This window comes from Mauremys mutica, chromosome 1 (genome assembly GCF_020497125.1).
Source record: "Mauremys mutica isolate MM-2020 ecotype Southern chromosome 1, ASM2049712v1, whole genome shotgun sequence".
NCBI lineage: Eukaryota > Metazoa > Chordata > Testudines > Geoemydidae > Mauremys > Mauremys mutica.
In genome coordinates this window covers 265,895,267-265,911,670 of record NC_059072.1, presented here as the reverse complement: position 1 = coordinate 265,911,670, position 16,404 = coordinate 265,895,267, and the positions used below count along the sequence as shown (strand labels likewise).

The 16,404-nt window shown below is 38.3% G+C and overlaps 1 protein-coding gene across 1 annotated transcript in view; it reads right to left on the bottom strand.

The window, feature by feature from the left end:
• The window catches only part of DOCK9 (dedicator of cytokinesis 9), a 309,382-nt gene that overhangs the window by 86,503 nt on the left and 206,475 nt on the right, over nt 1-16,404 (bottom strand). Inside the window, exons 34-37 of the mRNA XM_045009174.1 lie at nt 14,589-14,722; nt 10,499-10,613; nt 8,021-8,087; nt 2,076-2,123 (exon numbers count right to left, since the gene is read on the bottom strand). Of these exons, the coding sequence (XP_044865109.1) occupies nt 2,076-2,123; nt 8,021-8,087; nt 10,499-10,613; nt 14,589-14,722 (364 nt within the window). The remainder of the gene's footprint in view (nt 1-2,075; nt 2,124-8,020; nt 8,088-10,498; nt 10,614-14,588; nt 14,723-16,404) is intronic.

The following is a 16,404-nucleotide window of genomic DNA, read 5'->3' as shown; positions in this document are numbered from 1 at the left end:
TCAAATTCGTAATTAGAAAACCTAATGTGAGAAAATAAAAGCACACAAACTGTAGCTCTTGAAATATTTAATTTACTTCAAAGCTTTTAGCAATGTTAATCTTAGATGATGTTTTGACAACAGTCAGAACTGAAAAATGCACTAATTTCTTTTGATTATATAAGTTTTAGGGAAAAGTTAGAAAGAGGTGTAGTGGTAAAACAGGAAAGCCCACATGCAATAAGAGCAGGAATTAATTTAGGCACTAACACCTATATCTTACCCAGGCAGGAAGGGAGAAGAGCCATACACTTTGTTAAAACTTGTCAGCAATCAAGTGAAGAAAACAGAAAAGTGATTTGTGTTAGCAATCAGTACAAACTTCCTATTGTGTACCACCACCAGAGCTGATGAGAAATTAAAACCAATGCTGGAATTACACCTCTCCCTGTTCCCATAACTAAGAGTTCTTTCTCACTTGGTGTTATTCTGTGCAATACATGCATTTACTGTGATGCAACATGCTTTGGTGTGACATCAATTTTACAGATTTAAAGACTATATTTGCTTGTGAAACTGCAATAAACCCACAGACCACCAGAGACTTGTATGATTGTGATAGTGTGGTGTTTGTTAACATGCAGAACAGATCAAGTGATAATTCAATATGACAGAAGTGCAGAACAGTCTTCTCTGCTATGTCAAAATGTTATTTTATAGTTATTTTTAAGACTGGAGATTCTGAAGTATGTTAAAGTACAAAGCAGTATAATCATAGCTAAAGACATAATCTCAATTGAGAAACAGCTATAGATCCATTTTATCACTGATTTTTTCCATGTGTGTAAAAAAATTTTGGGGGTTGGGGGTGGTAGAAAGAGACATTGACAATCTTCATTTAAGTCCTCAGAATAGCATTCATGTAATAGGATGGATGAGTATTTCATATTTAAATTAGGATGAAAGTTTATTATTTTCTTTTTATAACAAACAAATTCCTATATAATTAAGTTTGAAAAAGTTCAGTTTAAAGTCATTGTGATTTGTGGTATATTATGACTGAATTCTTTGGTATTTCAATTTCCAATGTTAACTGATAATGTAGTAGTCTGCATTTAGCTACTGACATTGGGAAATATAGATGCCAACAATGTTGGTATAATCCTGACACCACTAAAGTTAATGGCAAAATTCCCATTGAGTTAAATATGGCCACGATTTCACCTCACAAGTTTAATGATATCACAGTAGCTCCAACACCATGGTAGTAGAGGCAGTGTGAAATCCTGAACAGACTAGGTTAACTAACTTACTTATTTAATATAAGAACAAGTACTCTATACTTTGTATGAGATTTATGTAAATATGGAAGAAATACTGATGTATACTGTACAGTTTATGGGCCAAATTCAGACCTCAGATACATGCATTCAACTCCTATTGACTTCCCACTGATTAACAGGCTTCATTGTGAGTGTCACACATGCCTGTGCTGCCAGAACTTAGGTCTATGAACTGAAAACTCTAAATCTAGAAAACAGAAAAAAAATTGCAAAATTGCAGTTTACGAGACACATTACAATAATCAATGTGATTACAGATCTATGCCATATCTCATTTCAATCTATACTCAGTCTTTGAAATGTACAATATTATAATTTAAATTAGTAAAAATACTTAGTAGTAGTGCTTCCAAGAGGATTCAACCAAGACAGTTTCAATGCTTGTCATTATTCAAAATGTGTAATCACAAACCAATATTTGCTACCTTATAAGCATTATTTTAAGAAATAAACCTATTCTTCAAAAAATATATCCCCCTCAAAAGTAAATACCAATTACATTCATTTCTTATAAGCATATTTTTGTATATATATTTCTAATATTCTTTTACAGCAACAATATTTTCAGGTAGCACCCAAAAAGATGTTGTGCATCCAATTACTCACCTTCAAATTGGTAGGCATCACTGCATAATAATTCCTCCATTCTTGTACAATAACTTTTTAATAAACAAGAACTCAATGGATATTGTACATATTACTATTTTAATTCTCTCATAGCATAACACCATAAATTTAAATTCTACACAGTACCTGGCTATGTATCGTTTTCCCATGTACTGGAACTGATGCAAGCACACTCTGCAGAGAACATATTTGGAATCATTGTAACAACATTAAAAAACTGTTTAAATAAAAGTTTACTGCAACTATTTATCTATTATGTCTGCTTGTCAGTCCCTCTAAGCTCTTTCTTCACAGGTATTTCAGGAAAAACATCTATTTTAATTGTTCCCACCCTTAAAGTAGAGCCCTGCAACCTAACTTGAACCTGATGGGGCCCAACTACTGGTGTTGGGATCAGGTCAGGTCAGAAAACAACCTGAACCTCCTGGGCTCAGGTCAGGTTGCCTTTGTTAACCTTCTCCTGACTGTGGGGTTGACATGGTGATAGCTGCATGTCCCACTGCTGTTAGCCACCTCATTGCACCGAGTGTGCCATGAAGTGAGTGTGCCGAGGAGTTGCAATTTCTTGCACTCTGCAGTACACACAGAGCAGCAGGGGGTGGCAGAGGCAAGAGTGGGGTATGGAGCATGCCCAGATCTTTTCACCTGGAATCAAAGCAAAGAGCTCAATATCTTGGCTGGTGCAAGTTAGAATTTCTAAAAATGACAAGTGGGAAGCGTCAAGAATTGAAAACAAAAACCAAATTAGAAAATTATATTCATTGCTGCTTCTAAAACATGGTATCCTAAATAGACTTTATTATTTAGTATTTATATGGTAGTAGTGTCTAGTTGTACCTATCATAAGCAGGGCCCCATTGTATGAGGTGATGTGTATACGCAAGCAAAATTATAGTCCCTTCCCCAATGAGCTTACAGTCTAAGGGCTAGTCTACATTACCACACTACATAGGCACAGCTATGTTGCTGTAGTGTGTCTGGTGAAGACAAGAAGTGAAAGCTATGTCAACAGAAGGAGGAAGCTCGATGGGAGAGCAAGACACCGCTTTAAATTGATGTAATTTATGTTGCTCGGGGGTGGCTTTTTCATACCCCCGAGCAACATAAGTTACATCGACTTAAGCAGAAGTGTAGACAAGCCCTAAGAAAAATGACTTTCAAAGGACACAGGAAAAATGATAACTAAATATATATAATTTTATTTTTACGTTGTTACTAAAAGCTAAAATAAATGTCAACAATCCCTATCTGCTCCATCACTTAGCCATCATTAATTGCTTCATTTTTTAAAGATGCTGTGGCAGTGGTGGGTCTTGAAAAGGGAAGCTGTATTTCAGGTTTGATTACAGCTAGTGATATCTACATATCTTAAAAGGCTTGGATTTTTTGTTCAAATGAGCATCTTGGTATTAAGATGATTATATGCACATAGGCTTTCTTGAAGATTTGCAATACTACTTTGTTATAGGTCAAGCAAGAAATACCGTGAGAACAGCCTGTACTTGTGGATGCTCATGCTTTTGATTGAAACAAGGATATATGGATACATGAGAAAAAATTGTGCAAAGGAGAATTTAAATAAAACCTTTTTCAAACCTCACAAAAACGGTTCAGGTGAATGCTTGTATTTGTTTTTATTTTACTTGACCCCGTTGGCCCACATCTAGTTATAAGTTATGATATTATTTCCATTAATATACAGGACACTTTCAAAACAACAGTCTCTCTCAAGACTACTTTAATTTGCTCTTTAGAAAAATTAAGAAATTTAGAAAAAAAAGTAAAAATGTTGTGCACTACTGAATCATATAATTCCCACTTATGATCAAAATGCCTGTTAAGGCTGTCTGCCAATGAGTTTTGGATTCCTGGAAAGTACAGCGCTAAAAGGGAGATGTCTGATATGAGTACATGGTGAAACTGGATGAATGGTAGAAAGGCTTTGCAAGCTTCTCATACTGCCTGGAGTTCCAGAAGATTGATGTGTATTCTGGCTTCCTGTGGTGTCCCAAGTGCTCTGGGTCGTGTGACTGTCCAGGTGGGCTCCCCAGATTATCAGGAAGACATCCATAATGACTGCCTTGTTGGGTGTGCGGGAGAGAAAGGGAACACTAACACATACTTGTTTGGGATCTTTCCATCATGTTAGTGGGGATCTAACCCTGGTGGGCATTGTTACTATGTTATTCATACTGTTTGCTTGGTGTATATACCATTCAAAGCCGAGCCCACATAAGCACATGAAATCATGTGTCCCTAGAGAGAGAGGCAAATCCACACTGACATTCAAGGGTTGCACATAACCTGGTCTATAAGGTTGCTGAGGTTGGTTGGGAGATAAGCCCTGACTGAATCTAGGGTCACTCCTATGAATTCTATATTCGGGTCAGGACAGACTCTTCTAAATTCACACAGACTCCTAGGGATGATAGGAACTGAAGCATCAATTAGGTTGATGTGAAGCTTCTTTGTATGTCTTGGCAATAAGAAGCCAATCGTCTAGATAAGGGAAGATGATGAAACTGCTCTGCCTGCTACTACTAGAACCACTTAGGTGAAGACCCAACATGTGGTTGCTAGGACAAATGGGAGAACCCTTTATTGAAAGTGGTCAGCGCCCACCATAAACCTGAAGAACCTTTGAGGGCAGGATGAATGTCCACATGAAAGTAAGCATCTTTCATATTTAGACATATGAAGCACATGCCCTTTTCCAGGGATTATATTATTGATGTCAATGTAATCATATGGAAATATGTTTGCAAATAAAGACATTGAGTTGACCGAGATTGAGAATGAGTTACTACCCTCCCTTTTTGGGGGGGCAGTACTAGGAAATATGTCAAATAGAACCCCTTTCCTTCATGTTGAAGAGAAAGCCACTCTTTCACTACCTGTTGGAGGAGGGATCCTACCTCCTGATGGAGGATCCTAACAAGAATGATCTATGAAAAAGGAGTGGGAAGGGGGTTTTGGAGGAGATGGGAGATAAACTCTTATGTAGCTGGACTGGATGATATCCAAAAGCTATGTGTCAATTACTAAAGTAGTTCTCAACCTTTTCTCATCTGCGGACCCTTTTGGAAATCTTGAATGGAGGTGCGGACCCCTATGGAAATCTATTGTCTGTATGTATAGTTGAATTCTGTTTAGTCAGTTTTCATCTAAGTCTTTTGCAGACCCCCTTCAACATAGTCCACAGTCCTCCAGGGGTCCGCGGACCACATGTCAAGAACACTATGTTACTACTCTCCAGTTGTGGAGCAAGAGTGATGGGAGGCCACCAAAATATATGTGGGCGTTGGTTGGGGAGGCATCACTAGTGGTTCACAAATCCTGATCATCCCATTAAAATTAGCTTTTAGCCAGTGGGTGAAGTTGAGATGCTGCAGGTGCAGGGTATCATGATTTCTGTACCCTCTGTATCTTATGAGGTGGTTCATACCACTGTTGATGGCAGAACTGCTGAATCATAGACTTGGTTTGCAGGGATGTTTGTGGCATTTCCTCTTTGGGAAAGGTACATATAGTCCCAAGGAATGGAGGGCTGCCCTGGAGTCCTTTTAAAAGTGCAAGGGCTCATCAGTCTTTTAGTAATCGTCCTCTTCTGCAGGGTCAGAAAGAAGTTCTAGATGCTCCCTTGGAGGGAGGCATGGAGAGATTTTCTAGTGGATCACACTGAACCTGTGTATTGTGCGTATGGGTCCCAGCATGGCAAGTTAGGGCAATCAAAGGAGGATTGTGGAAGTTCCCAACGCATGGTGTACCATGGTCCTGAGGAAGGTGTCTTAGTGGAGGTTGGTTCCAGGAGGCTCTCGAGCTGCTATCTGGACTGTTACCCTTGAAGGAGATGATGACAGTTCCTCCAGTGATTTTGATTCTCCCAATGATGAAAAAGCTGGACCTGGTTCCATTGGTGGTACCGACAGTCCCACTGGAGGAAAGCAGCAGCTAGTAGATGGGATGGGGAGGATAGACTTCTCCCATAGCTTATATACATTGGTGGAATCATGATCTCCACGGTGAAGGAAGGTCCCGATAGCAGAGAAGATTGAGGAACAGAGAGAACAAAAATGTCCTCTGCTCTTCCTGGAGTATGTGGGATACAGTCTGCCTTTACCATTTAAGCCAATGCAGGGAGGCTCTCTTCTGATGACATACGAGGTAGTGGTGGTACTCTTTGCGGTTGAGGATCCCAAAGGGTACTCTTTATCAGTACTGATGGCTTCTGTTTTTTTGGCTTAGGTAATATTGCTAGTGCTGGTGACGCCACTGTGGGGCTGGTACTGACAGAGCCCATCTCTAAAGATCCTTTTATTCATGGCTCTTAGGCTTAGTATGTTCTGAGTCCATGGGGGCTGGGAGCAAAGACTTAGTCAACCTGGGCAAGGTCCGATCTGTCCTCTTTGGAGTAGACTTAAATGGGGATCTGCTCTTATGTGTGGGACAGTTCCCGGCCTTTCCGAAGAGACTCTGACAGAGAGTGTGTGAATATGGATGTCCTCACTCCTAAGTCACACCTTGTAATAGGAGGGATGCTCCTGACTGATTCATGATGCTATATGCGCAGGGGTCCCCTGGGTTGGGGGTCTGACTGGGCCTTCAATAGCCTTCTCCATGATGTGCTTTTTAAGTCAGAATTTCCATGCCTGACAGGTGAGGCTAGGAAGAAGCAACAAATACTGCACCTGGCAGAGATGTGCACTTCCGGGAAGCAGTCTAGGGAGAGCTGGTGGTTGTCACTCATTGAGAAGGAGCGTGGACAGGAGAGACTGTTTTCAAAGCTTAGCGTTCTGGGCACAATCCCATACCTGTATTGGGGTATGGGACAGTGAGGGATCTCTGGGATGAGGAATTGAACATACTTCACTGTAAACTATTAAAAACTATTTGCAAAGCTATTCTAAACCAAAAACCTTTTAAATATTTGCAGGTTGAAGACTGCACAGGAGGTACCGATTCAAGCCATGCGATGGTAAGAATGAACTGGAGAGGTGGTTGGTTCACCCCACACCTTATACTCTCAGTTTAAAACATGAGGAGAACAGGAATGGACCTATGGACACTGCTTGCCAGAATTCTCTGACTCTGGGCACAAAGTGCATGCGTATCCACAACAGAATACACATAGGTACCAGCACTTGAAGAAGTATATATTTAATTGAAGATGAAGATTCATGCACAGAGCACATTTTGTAACACACATTTTGATCAGTGCATTTATAACAAAACATCTGGTTATCACTAGGTCAATGGCCCTGTTCAGGCTATGGAAGTGACAAAGAACAATCCAGATTGGAGCACGGCAGGAAGGCCTTTTAGAAAGGCTATTGCACTGTTCCCCTCAAAACTGCTGTTCTCAAACTTGACTTCTCTCCACCACAGCATTCAGACCAGCTCCAGGAAGTGAGTGGAAGTAAAGATGGACACTGTTGCTTTCCTGTTCAGGAGTGGCTATCTGATTTCTTCTCCTTCCCTTCTTGTGAGGTGGAAGAGGAAAGGGCAAAACTGGGAAGCCATCCTATCTTCATTCAGAAATAAAGTACCTCTAAGTACCTTTCCCAGACTGGAAGAGCTCTGTGTAGCTCAAAAGCTTGTCTCTCTCACCAACAGAAGCTGGTCCAATAAAAGATGTTACCTCACCCACCTTCTTTCTCTACTCTCCTGGGACCAACATGGCTACAACACTACTGCATTCAGAAAAAAAAGTCAGTAACAGGCATCTTCATGTATTCTGATTGGTAACTGCATCTTTACTTTTAATGGTTCTGGCTCCATCTGGGACACAGAAGAGGTGGTGACTCTAAAGGGAGTATTAGCAGCATTTTAAGTGCCCCAGCCTATTTAAGGACTTCACTAAATGCCAAAGGTGGTAAGTCTCCGCCCTAACTCCCCCAAATTAGTGTGGAACTAGCAATATTCTATAATGTTGCATGTAAAATTAAGTATGGGGCTTCTACATTTTGATTGAAGGTGTCATTCTTTGAATTAATATGAAACATCTAAATCTACACTGAGTTCAACAAGCAAATTCAAATATACAATTTTTATGAAAAGCTAAATAAACTCACTCTGTGATTGTGAAAAAATCCATAAGTTCAGATGTTGAAGCCTTGTTCCAATATGTAAACAAAGCATCTAGAAAACAAATAATTTAAAAAATAAACAAATCAAAGGCAGTTAACAACAATATTAATAACATTCTGTGCCATTGGTTCACAACTTTGAGGTTATGATAATTCATGCAATCCAGAAAAGGGTTTTCTGGGAGCAGACAATTGTCACCATTTTCTATAAAATTTAAAATTTCCTTTGAACCTAATCTTGTAATTTCAAAGATAGCCTTTTGAATGAATATTGCTGCAGTAAATGCGTACTGAACATATATTATAGTATTGAATTAATTTGTAGAGCAGTATTTATTATATGTGTGTAAAATAAATTTTATTGTGCAATTGTAAGAAAAATAGAAGATCTTTAAATTATTGAAAAAACCATGCATTTGCAGGTTTCATACAAAGTGTTTTACACAATGTATTTTACTTATATATTTTGAAATGTAAATATATAATTCAGTCAGAGTTTAAGGCCAGAGGGAATCACTAAAAGGATATTTTTGTTTTGTTTTATTTTTTTTCAATTACTGCATATAAAATCATATTCAAATAATTATATGAAGCACTGCATGTAAAGCATGTAATAAATATTAAACATATCATTAACATTTCTATTCTCATTCCTGACATTGTATAGTCTCGCTTATTGCAATGTATAAAGATAACAAGGAGTCCGGTAGCACCTTACAGACTAACAGATTTAATCTTTAAGGTGCCACCGGACTCCTTGTTGTTTTTGTGGATACAGACTAACATGGGCTACCCCCTGATACTATACAACAGGGGCCGGCAACCTTTCAGAAGTGGTGTGCTGAGTCTTCATTTATTCACTCTAATTTAAGGTTTCGCGTGCCAGTAATACATTTAAACGTTTTTAGAAGGTCTCTTTCTAGAAGTCTGTTGTTGTAACTATAAAACTATTGTTGTATGTAAAGTAAATAAGGTTTTAAAAATGTTTAAGAAGCTTCATTTAAAATTAAATTAAAACGCAGAGCCCCCTGGACCAGTGTGAGTGCCACTGAAAATCAGCTTGCGTGTCACAGGTTGCCTACCCCTGCTATACAATGCATGAAAACTTTCAAATTACAGTGTACACATTTTTACCATTACATAAATAAAATTTGAAATTAATTATCAAAATATGTGCTGAAAGTAATTACCTACTTTTGCTATATTTGGCAGAGAGAACTGATAAAAATTAAATTTGCATGCTGCAGTTCTCAGTCCTTTTGACTTAATCAAACAAAAGAAATCTGAGATGTATGGTCATAGAGGAAACCATGTGGGAAGTTTGGGAGCTGAGGGCAGAAAAATGTTCTGCATCCTCTTTTTATGCCTCTCAGATTTTAAAGACAGCACACATTTGTATTATAAACTAAACTTCAGCCAACTGTTATGCATTTCTTAATTTTGAGTCACCATTTTAAAACTCTGAATTAATGTTAGTTTTACATAATCTTTGAAAGTTACACTGTTACTCTGATTTCTGATAACCGTACTGGCCATCTCATTAACATTTTACATAATAAATATATTTAAAGTTTCTATCGTTCCAAAATACTTTCATGTAGAACTAAACAAAATCATTTGGACAAATAATTTATTTGCCAAAAAAATGCTGTTTTGGGTTCACCAAGGCTATTTGCAAATTTAGGGTAAATAGTTCCAACTAAAATTTAACCTTCCCCCTTCAAAAAAGGCTCCATTTTGTTTTAAAATTTAACTAGATTTATTTAAAACAAACAAAAGGGTAAAAAATACCCAAAAAGAAAAAGAAAAACATTTCACCTGAAACAATTTTTTTTTCTTCAGATTTTTTAGTTTGGCCACTGACTTGAAAAATCAACTATTCACTCAGCTCTACTAATATAGCCCCATTACAGAAATATCTGATTGCCTCAAAATCTTTAATGGATTTACCCACAGAATACTCCTGTGAAGTAGGGAAGTACTATTATTCACATTTTACAGATGGCATACATTTTACTACATTTTACAGATGGCAACTGAGGCATAAAAAAAACTAAGCGACTTGCCCAAGGTCACAAAGGAAATCTATGGCACAGCAGGGAACTGAACTCAGGACTCAAATCCTAAGTTAGAGCTCTAAATACTGGACCATTCTTCCTCTCCAATACCCAATAAAAAGTCATAAATCGACCTCTGCAATGACAAATATTTGTTAACTGAGACCTTCAACTAACCATATACTATTGAAGGGAAAAATTAATATTTATGAACTACAAGTTTTCAAGTGGGACTTAATTTTATCACTCAAGTACAAGAAGAAGAAATGTAAAACCATCAACTCACACATGAAAGGCTTAACAGGATATCACAGCCATTACTGAAAATGGTTTGAAAGATTGTAGATCTATAAATCAAACCCTCCATCTCACAAATTTACAAAATTAAGAATTGTTGTTTACCTACCATCAGACATGCTTTTTAAAATATGAAGGAAACACATGAGCAGACTTTTGATTTCTGTTTGGTCGAATTTGCCACTTCGAACTACAGAACTTCCTAAAGTGCCACAGTGCTGGTTCTGAGAATAAATAGGAGTAAATTTGGGTGAAACATTTTCTTAAACTGTTAAAAACTTAACAATTTTGAATTGCTTTGTAACTCCTATGAAAAGAAGGGGATCTCACAATGGAGACAAGATCAAAATTTATATAGAGGTATATTTTAGTAACTCATCTAACTGTGCATACAAACTATGCCAAATTAAGTGTCTTTACCTTCAATGTTTTATTTTCTCTTTTGCATGCATTTCCTCCCTTCAGGGAAGAAAGACTACTTACCAGTACCTGCAATTTATGATTATACATTGGTATCTACACTTGTGGGAAGTACATGTGCCGTTGGTGCCAAGTTAAAATAATCTAGAAAAGAGCTGTGTGATTTTTAAGACACCTATGCAGGCTCCTTTGTGGATCCTACATTTGGAGCGAGGTCACAAGGAGCTGTGGCCCTGACTCACTGATTTTTTCCCCATAAAGTCATACATGAGAACTCCAAAGAAAGGGTCGTGTGCAGGAAGTGTGTAATACCAGCATTCTTGGAGAACCAATTACTGGTAAGTAACCTTCCTTTTTCCAGCAATTGCTTGTATAGTCTCCTTAGTTCTGGAAAATTAGCTAACAATAACAACCCTTGAAGGAAGTGTGTCTAAAAAGAACTAAACCAGCACTGATCTTCCAAACGGTGCATCAAGTTTAGTTACCAAATTAAAAGAATAGTATTGTGTATTCACATGAACAGCGTTCCTAGTAGCAGCTTTACATTTCTGTGGAAGAAGCTTTTCTTAGACATTCTCTAGAACCAGGTGGAAAGCATTATAAAACTCTTAGTTATAACAGTTTTGCATATTCCATTTTACCCTCTAAGGCAATCTGACTAGAGATGGTCTTCCTTCCTACATTTATCCCTATATGGCATAAAAAGATAATCTGAGTGCTTGTCTACACTTACAGCGCTGCAGCTGACCAGCTGCACCAGTGCAGCAGCGCCACTGTAGTGCTTAGTGAAGACGGTACCTACACTGATGGCAGAGCTTGTCCTGTCAGCATAAGTACTCCACCTCCCTGTGAGGTGGTACCTATGTTGATGGGAGAAACTATCCCGTCAACATAGCTCTGTCTGGAGTGGGGGTTAGGTCTGTATAATTACATCACTCAGGGATGGGCATTTTCCAGACCCCTGAACAACATAGATATACTTACGTAAATTTGTAGTGTAGACCAGGGTTAAGAAGTTTAAAGTAAACTCAGTCCTTTCTAAATCAGGTGGTCAACAAAAAAGGGACAGGAAGGGGGAAAGCTCTGATACCAAGGCTCCTGAGTGATAAATAAAACTTACTATTTAGAAGACACAGAAGAGAATGTATTAAACCACGGCTGAACAATCAGCACTGCTTATCTGGGTTTCGATTTAAGGTGCTGGTTTTGATCTTTCACGGGTCACAGATTTGAAAAGGAAGGTAATTCCAAGAAGGCAGGATGCATACTAGACAAAATTTTCAGCATCAAGGCATCCCCTGTAGTATCTTCTATAGCTCCAAGCCCTTTCTATTTCAGATGCCTTTAGATCAATGGCACCTATCTGACTGGAAGAGAAATATGCTGTCCATGAATGCCTAGATTCATTAAATTTATTTTTCTTTGTGAATAGTCAGGTCCTCCAAAATATTACGATAAATCTGTTTTAAATCTTCAGGCTTCTATAAACAGGTTGGATCTTAAAGCATCTCACATTCAAGATCTCAAAGTATATTCCCAATGTTGAGGTAGCTGTCCATGACAAGTAATTAGCTGGATAAGAGCTGACATGGGAGCAGCCTCAGATAGTCAGAGCACTTGTCCCATGAAGGGAGCCTTCAGAGAGCTCTGTTGCTAGCTGAAGACTTTGTATAAATGTCTCTTAGATGGAGTGCCTTTGAGTGCTCCTCAACACAGGCAGCAGAAATGCAGACCCATGACAGACACTGTTTCAGCATGTGAATCATGTGAACCCTAAACACTTGGGAATCTGCCATCAGAGAATCCAAAACAGAGCTGTGAAAAGCAATATTACTGTGCTGGATACGTATCTGAGACCAAATTAAATATCCAACAGGCATGGAGTAAAGAAAAATAACTGATGTGGAACTGAATATGGAACTAGATATAATGCTAACTACGGGAAAAACAAAGATTCTGACATCACTGCTGAAGTAGTAGAAAAGGAACTGGGATGACGCTGAGGGCATGGTGCCGTGTAACCGTAATCTGAATCCAGGAAGCATGCATATAACATTAGCAGTCACTAGCAAGCTCGGATTCGATGTTGCAGGAACATACACTTCCTGCAAGCATGGATCTTTAAAGGCAATTTTCAATGGAGAATAAAAAATTGCTCTGGCTTTTTATTAATTAAATCCTTATACAAGTGGTGAAAAATTCAAAGACACTTACAGTGTACAAGTGATCTACTGAAAAGAAAGTTAGAAAATTAGTGGATAATTGATAGGACTAAATATTATTCTGGGGAAACATTAACAGCAGCCACATCAAGCAAAACACCTAAATAACCAAAACTGGTAGACTAGGTGGAGATTTTCAAAGGAGCTTAAGAGTCAGGCACCCAAATCCCATTTAAATTCAATGTTCGCCACTTAACTCCCCTAAATTCCTTTGAAAATTCCAGCCCAAAGATCAACTAATTAGCAGAACACTGCAAATTAAGACATTAACAAAACATTAACTAAATGTTGGGTGACAGTTTTGCCATTTAGCAGCAGAATACACCTACAGAACATGTTTTCAGTTAAAAAAATTTCTTACTTAGTCCATATTTTATATCTATCTATCTTCCCCAATTATATATCTTGGAAAAAAGGAAACCGAAATAATGTTTAGTCTACTTAAAATAGGCACACCATAGGCTAAGGTCCCAAACCTACCAACACTTCTACCCATGCTTAAATTTAAGCATGTGAGTAGCTCCATTGACTTCAATGGGTCTACTTGTGTGTTCAAAGTGAAGGACATGCATATGCATTTGCAGGATTGGGACCTACATGCTATTTTAATGAAACTTTTTAGTTGTTTTGGTATTTGATCCATCATATTTACAGCAGGTATAAAATGCTGCAAAGCTGTGGCAAAACTCTACTGACCACACTCTTCACCCAGAGTCTTAACTATATCAAGTACAAAAACCAAAATACTTCTTGTAACTGAAGAGAGAGCGCAACATGCAACATTTTCTCTGGTAAAGCTGGAACTGTCAGAAGTGAAAAGTCCACTGTAACACGACTGTTCTTTGCTAAGTGGGAATTTTCTTCTTCCTCTTCACTAAAGCGCATAGCATGAGCAGAATACCTTCTGCGAAGTTTCTCCCTCTGCCACACAAAGGCATGTTAGGGTCAAGTGAAAAAAAGTTAACATATGTCGTGAAATGCACAACAAGGTCTAAGAAAACTAAGTGTTAACATCAGCTATAAATAAATATGACTGAATACCTCACAGTTACTGCAGTTTCTTGCTTTGGAATTGGCTTTAAGTACTCCTACGTCTCTTAAGCGCTTTTGAAAAATCCCAACCTAAATTTTCAGTTCTGCTGTACTGAATGCAAAACTTAAGATGTTTCTTTTGGTAGATCAGAGTGCCCATATCCAGCACAGGAAATAGTAATAACTATTTTCTAAAAATGTATCTTTACATAAAAATATCTGTTCACATATTCAATACATTATTTTGATGATGTATACAGTGCAAAATAGCAAATCTACATAACTACTTTTTATTTCGCAATAAACAATTTTATGTATACTAACACTATCAAATGAAGTTATTTCATGTTTTAATCAATGCTGACATTCAGAATGCAATTCAACTCCTAATGGAGTTAGTGCAAAAAGACTTCGATTGACTCCAATGGGAGCTAGATTGATTTCTTACTCTGTGGTAGACAGTTTCCTAATGATATTGAATTACATTTGTTAACATGAAGACTTATTCAAAAGCTTATTTTTTACCTTGTCAAGAGAATTGTTCTTGTCACTATGTCTTTCTGGGAAGCTGTTTCCTGAATCTGTACTTATAAGGGAGCCTCTTGAGTCAGCATGTCTTACACAATTAACATTTGGAGTTGATGAGGTATATGGGGAAGCTAAGTAAAAAAAAATGAAAGAGACACAGATGAGAGAAAAAATACTACAGAGATTACTAATGGAGAACTATTTTCACAAAATTCTGTGCAAATTATTAAAAAGTAAAGTCTGCCTTCTTTCAGTAAAATTGATAAAATCTTAATTGCAATGCCTTTAAATAGAGGTTTACTTACTTTACAGTAACACTTTTTTTAAAGATGCTTTTGTCCATAGAGATCCCACTGTAGGTGTGTATACCCATGTGTCTGAGCCTGGAATCATTTAGCCAGCAGCATCTGTGAGAGGCTGCACATTTGGCCTGCATACCCTCCTGCCCCCCACCCCATGGGCATAAAGAGTGGAGTACCCCAAATGCCACTTGGTTCCTTCACCAATACTGAAATCCAGAAGGAGGACTCCAGTGGGGAAGAAGAGTCATAGTACGATCCATGTGGACAAAGGAATCTCAAAGAACTCCAATTACTGTGAACTAAGTAATCTCTTTCTTCTCTGAGCATTTGTTCTCACAGACTGACTACCAGTTACTTCTCAGGTAAGTGGTTGACAAGAGTCCTATCTAAAAAATGACTGCAAGACAGCCCTGCCAAACTGAGCATCTGATCTAGAAGCTGTGTTAGTAAAATGTATAAGTAGAATGCCATGTAGGTGCTCTACAGAGTTCCAAGGCAGGAGCACCTCTAACACATCCTGAGAGAGGTTGCTTGAGCCCTGCAGATTGCACCCTAACTGAAAAGGGAAGCGGAAACTGTTTCACAGTATAAGAAACCTTAACACAGAAATTTTGGATGTGACCTAAGCATAATTCTGTCCTTATAGACAACCACATACGGAGACCCAGCCATCAAAACTTGTGGGCTTGTCTTCATGTACAGCGCTACAGGGGCGTAGCTGCATCGGAGTAGCTGCACTGCTGTTCTTAAGTGAGGATGCTCTTATGCCAATGAGAAAGCTTCTCCAACTGGCATAGTTAATCCATCTCTCCGAAAGGTAGTAGCTATGTCCACAGGAGAAGCTTCCCTGTGGACATAGCGCTGTCTACATGGAGGTTAAGCTCAGTGTACCTGTGTCACTCAGGTGGTGTGGATTTTTCACATCCCTGAGCGATGCAGTTATACTGATATAGATGTGTAGTGTAGACCTGGTCTGCAACTCCATCAGGCTACACGCTGAAGTGACAGCCACTAAAAATTCTGTCTTTATAGAAAAGTGTTACAAAGAACATGTTAAAGGTTGGAAAGAAGGCTCTATTGAAGACAATACCATATTCAAGCACAAGGAAGGAAAAGAATCTTTAACCAGTGTAAACCCCTTTAAGAACTTGGAAACAGTAGAGTTAACAGTTGGGGAAAAAAAAAACCTGAATAACCACTTAACCGAGCAATAAAAAAACCCCATAAATAGCTGCTAAATGCACTTTAACAGAACTGAGAAACCACAATGTTTCAAAGATAATAGATTGTCTAAAATAGTTCAGACAGAAGAGTTCTCTGACTGGACAGTTCTCTGACTAAGCAGCAAAGAGTCTTGTGGCACCTTATAGACTAACAGACGTTTTGGAGCATGAGCTTTCGTGGGTGAATACCCACTTCGTCGGATGCATGTCATGGGTATTCACCCACGAAAGCTCATGCTCCAAAACGTCTGTTAGTCTATAAGGTGCCACAACACTCTTTGCTGCTTT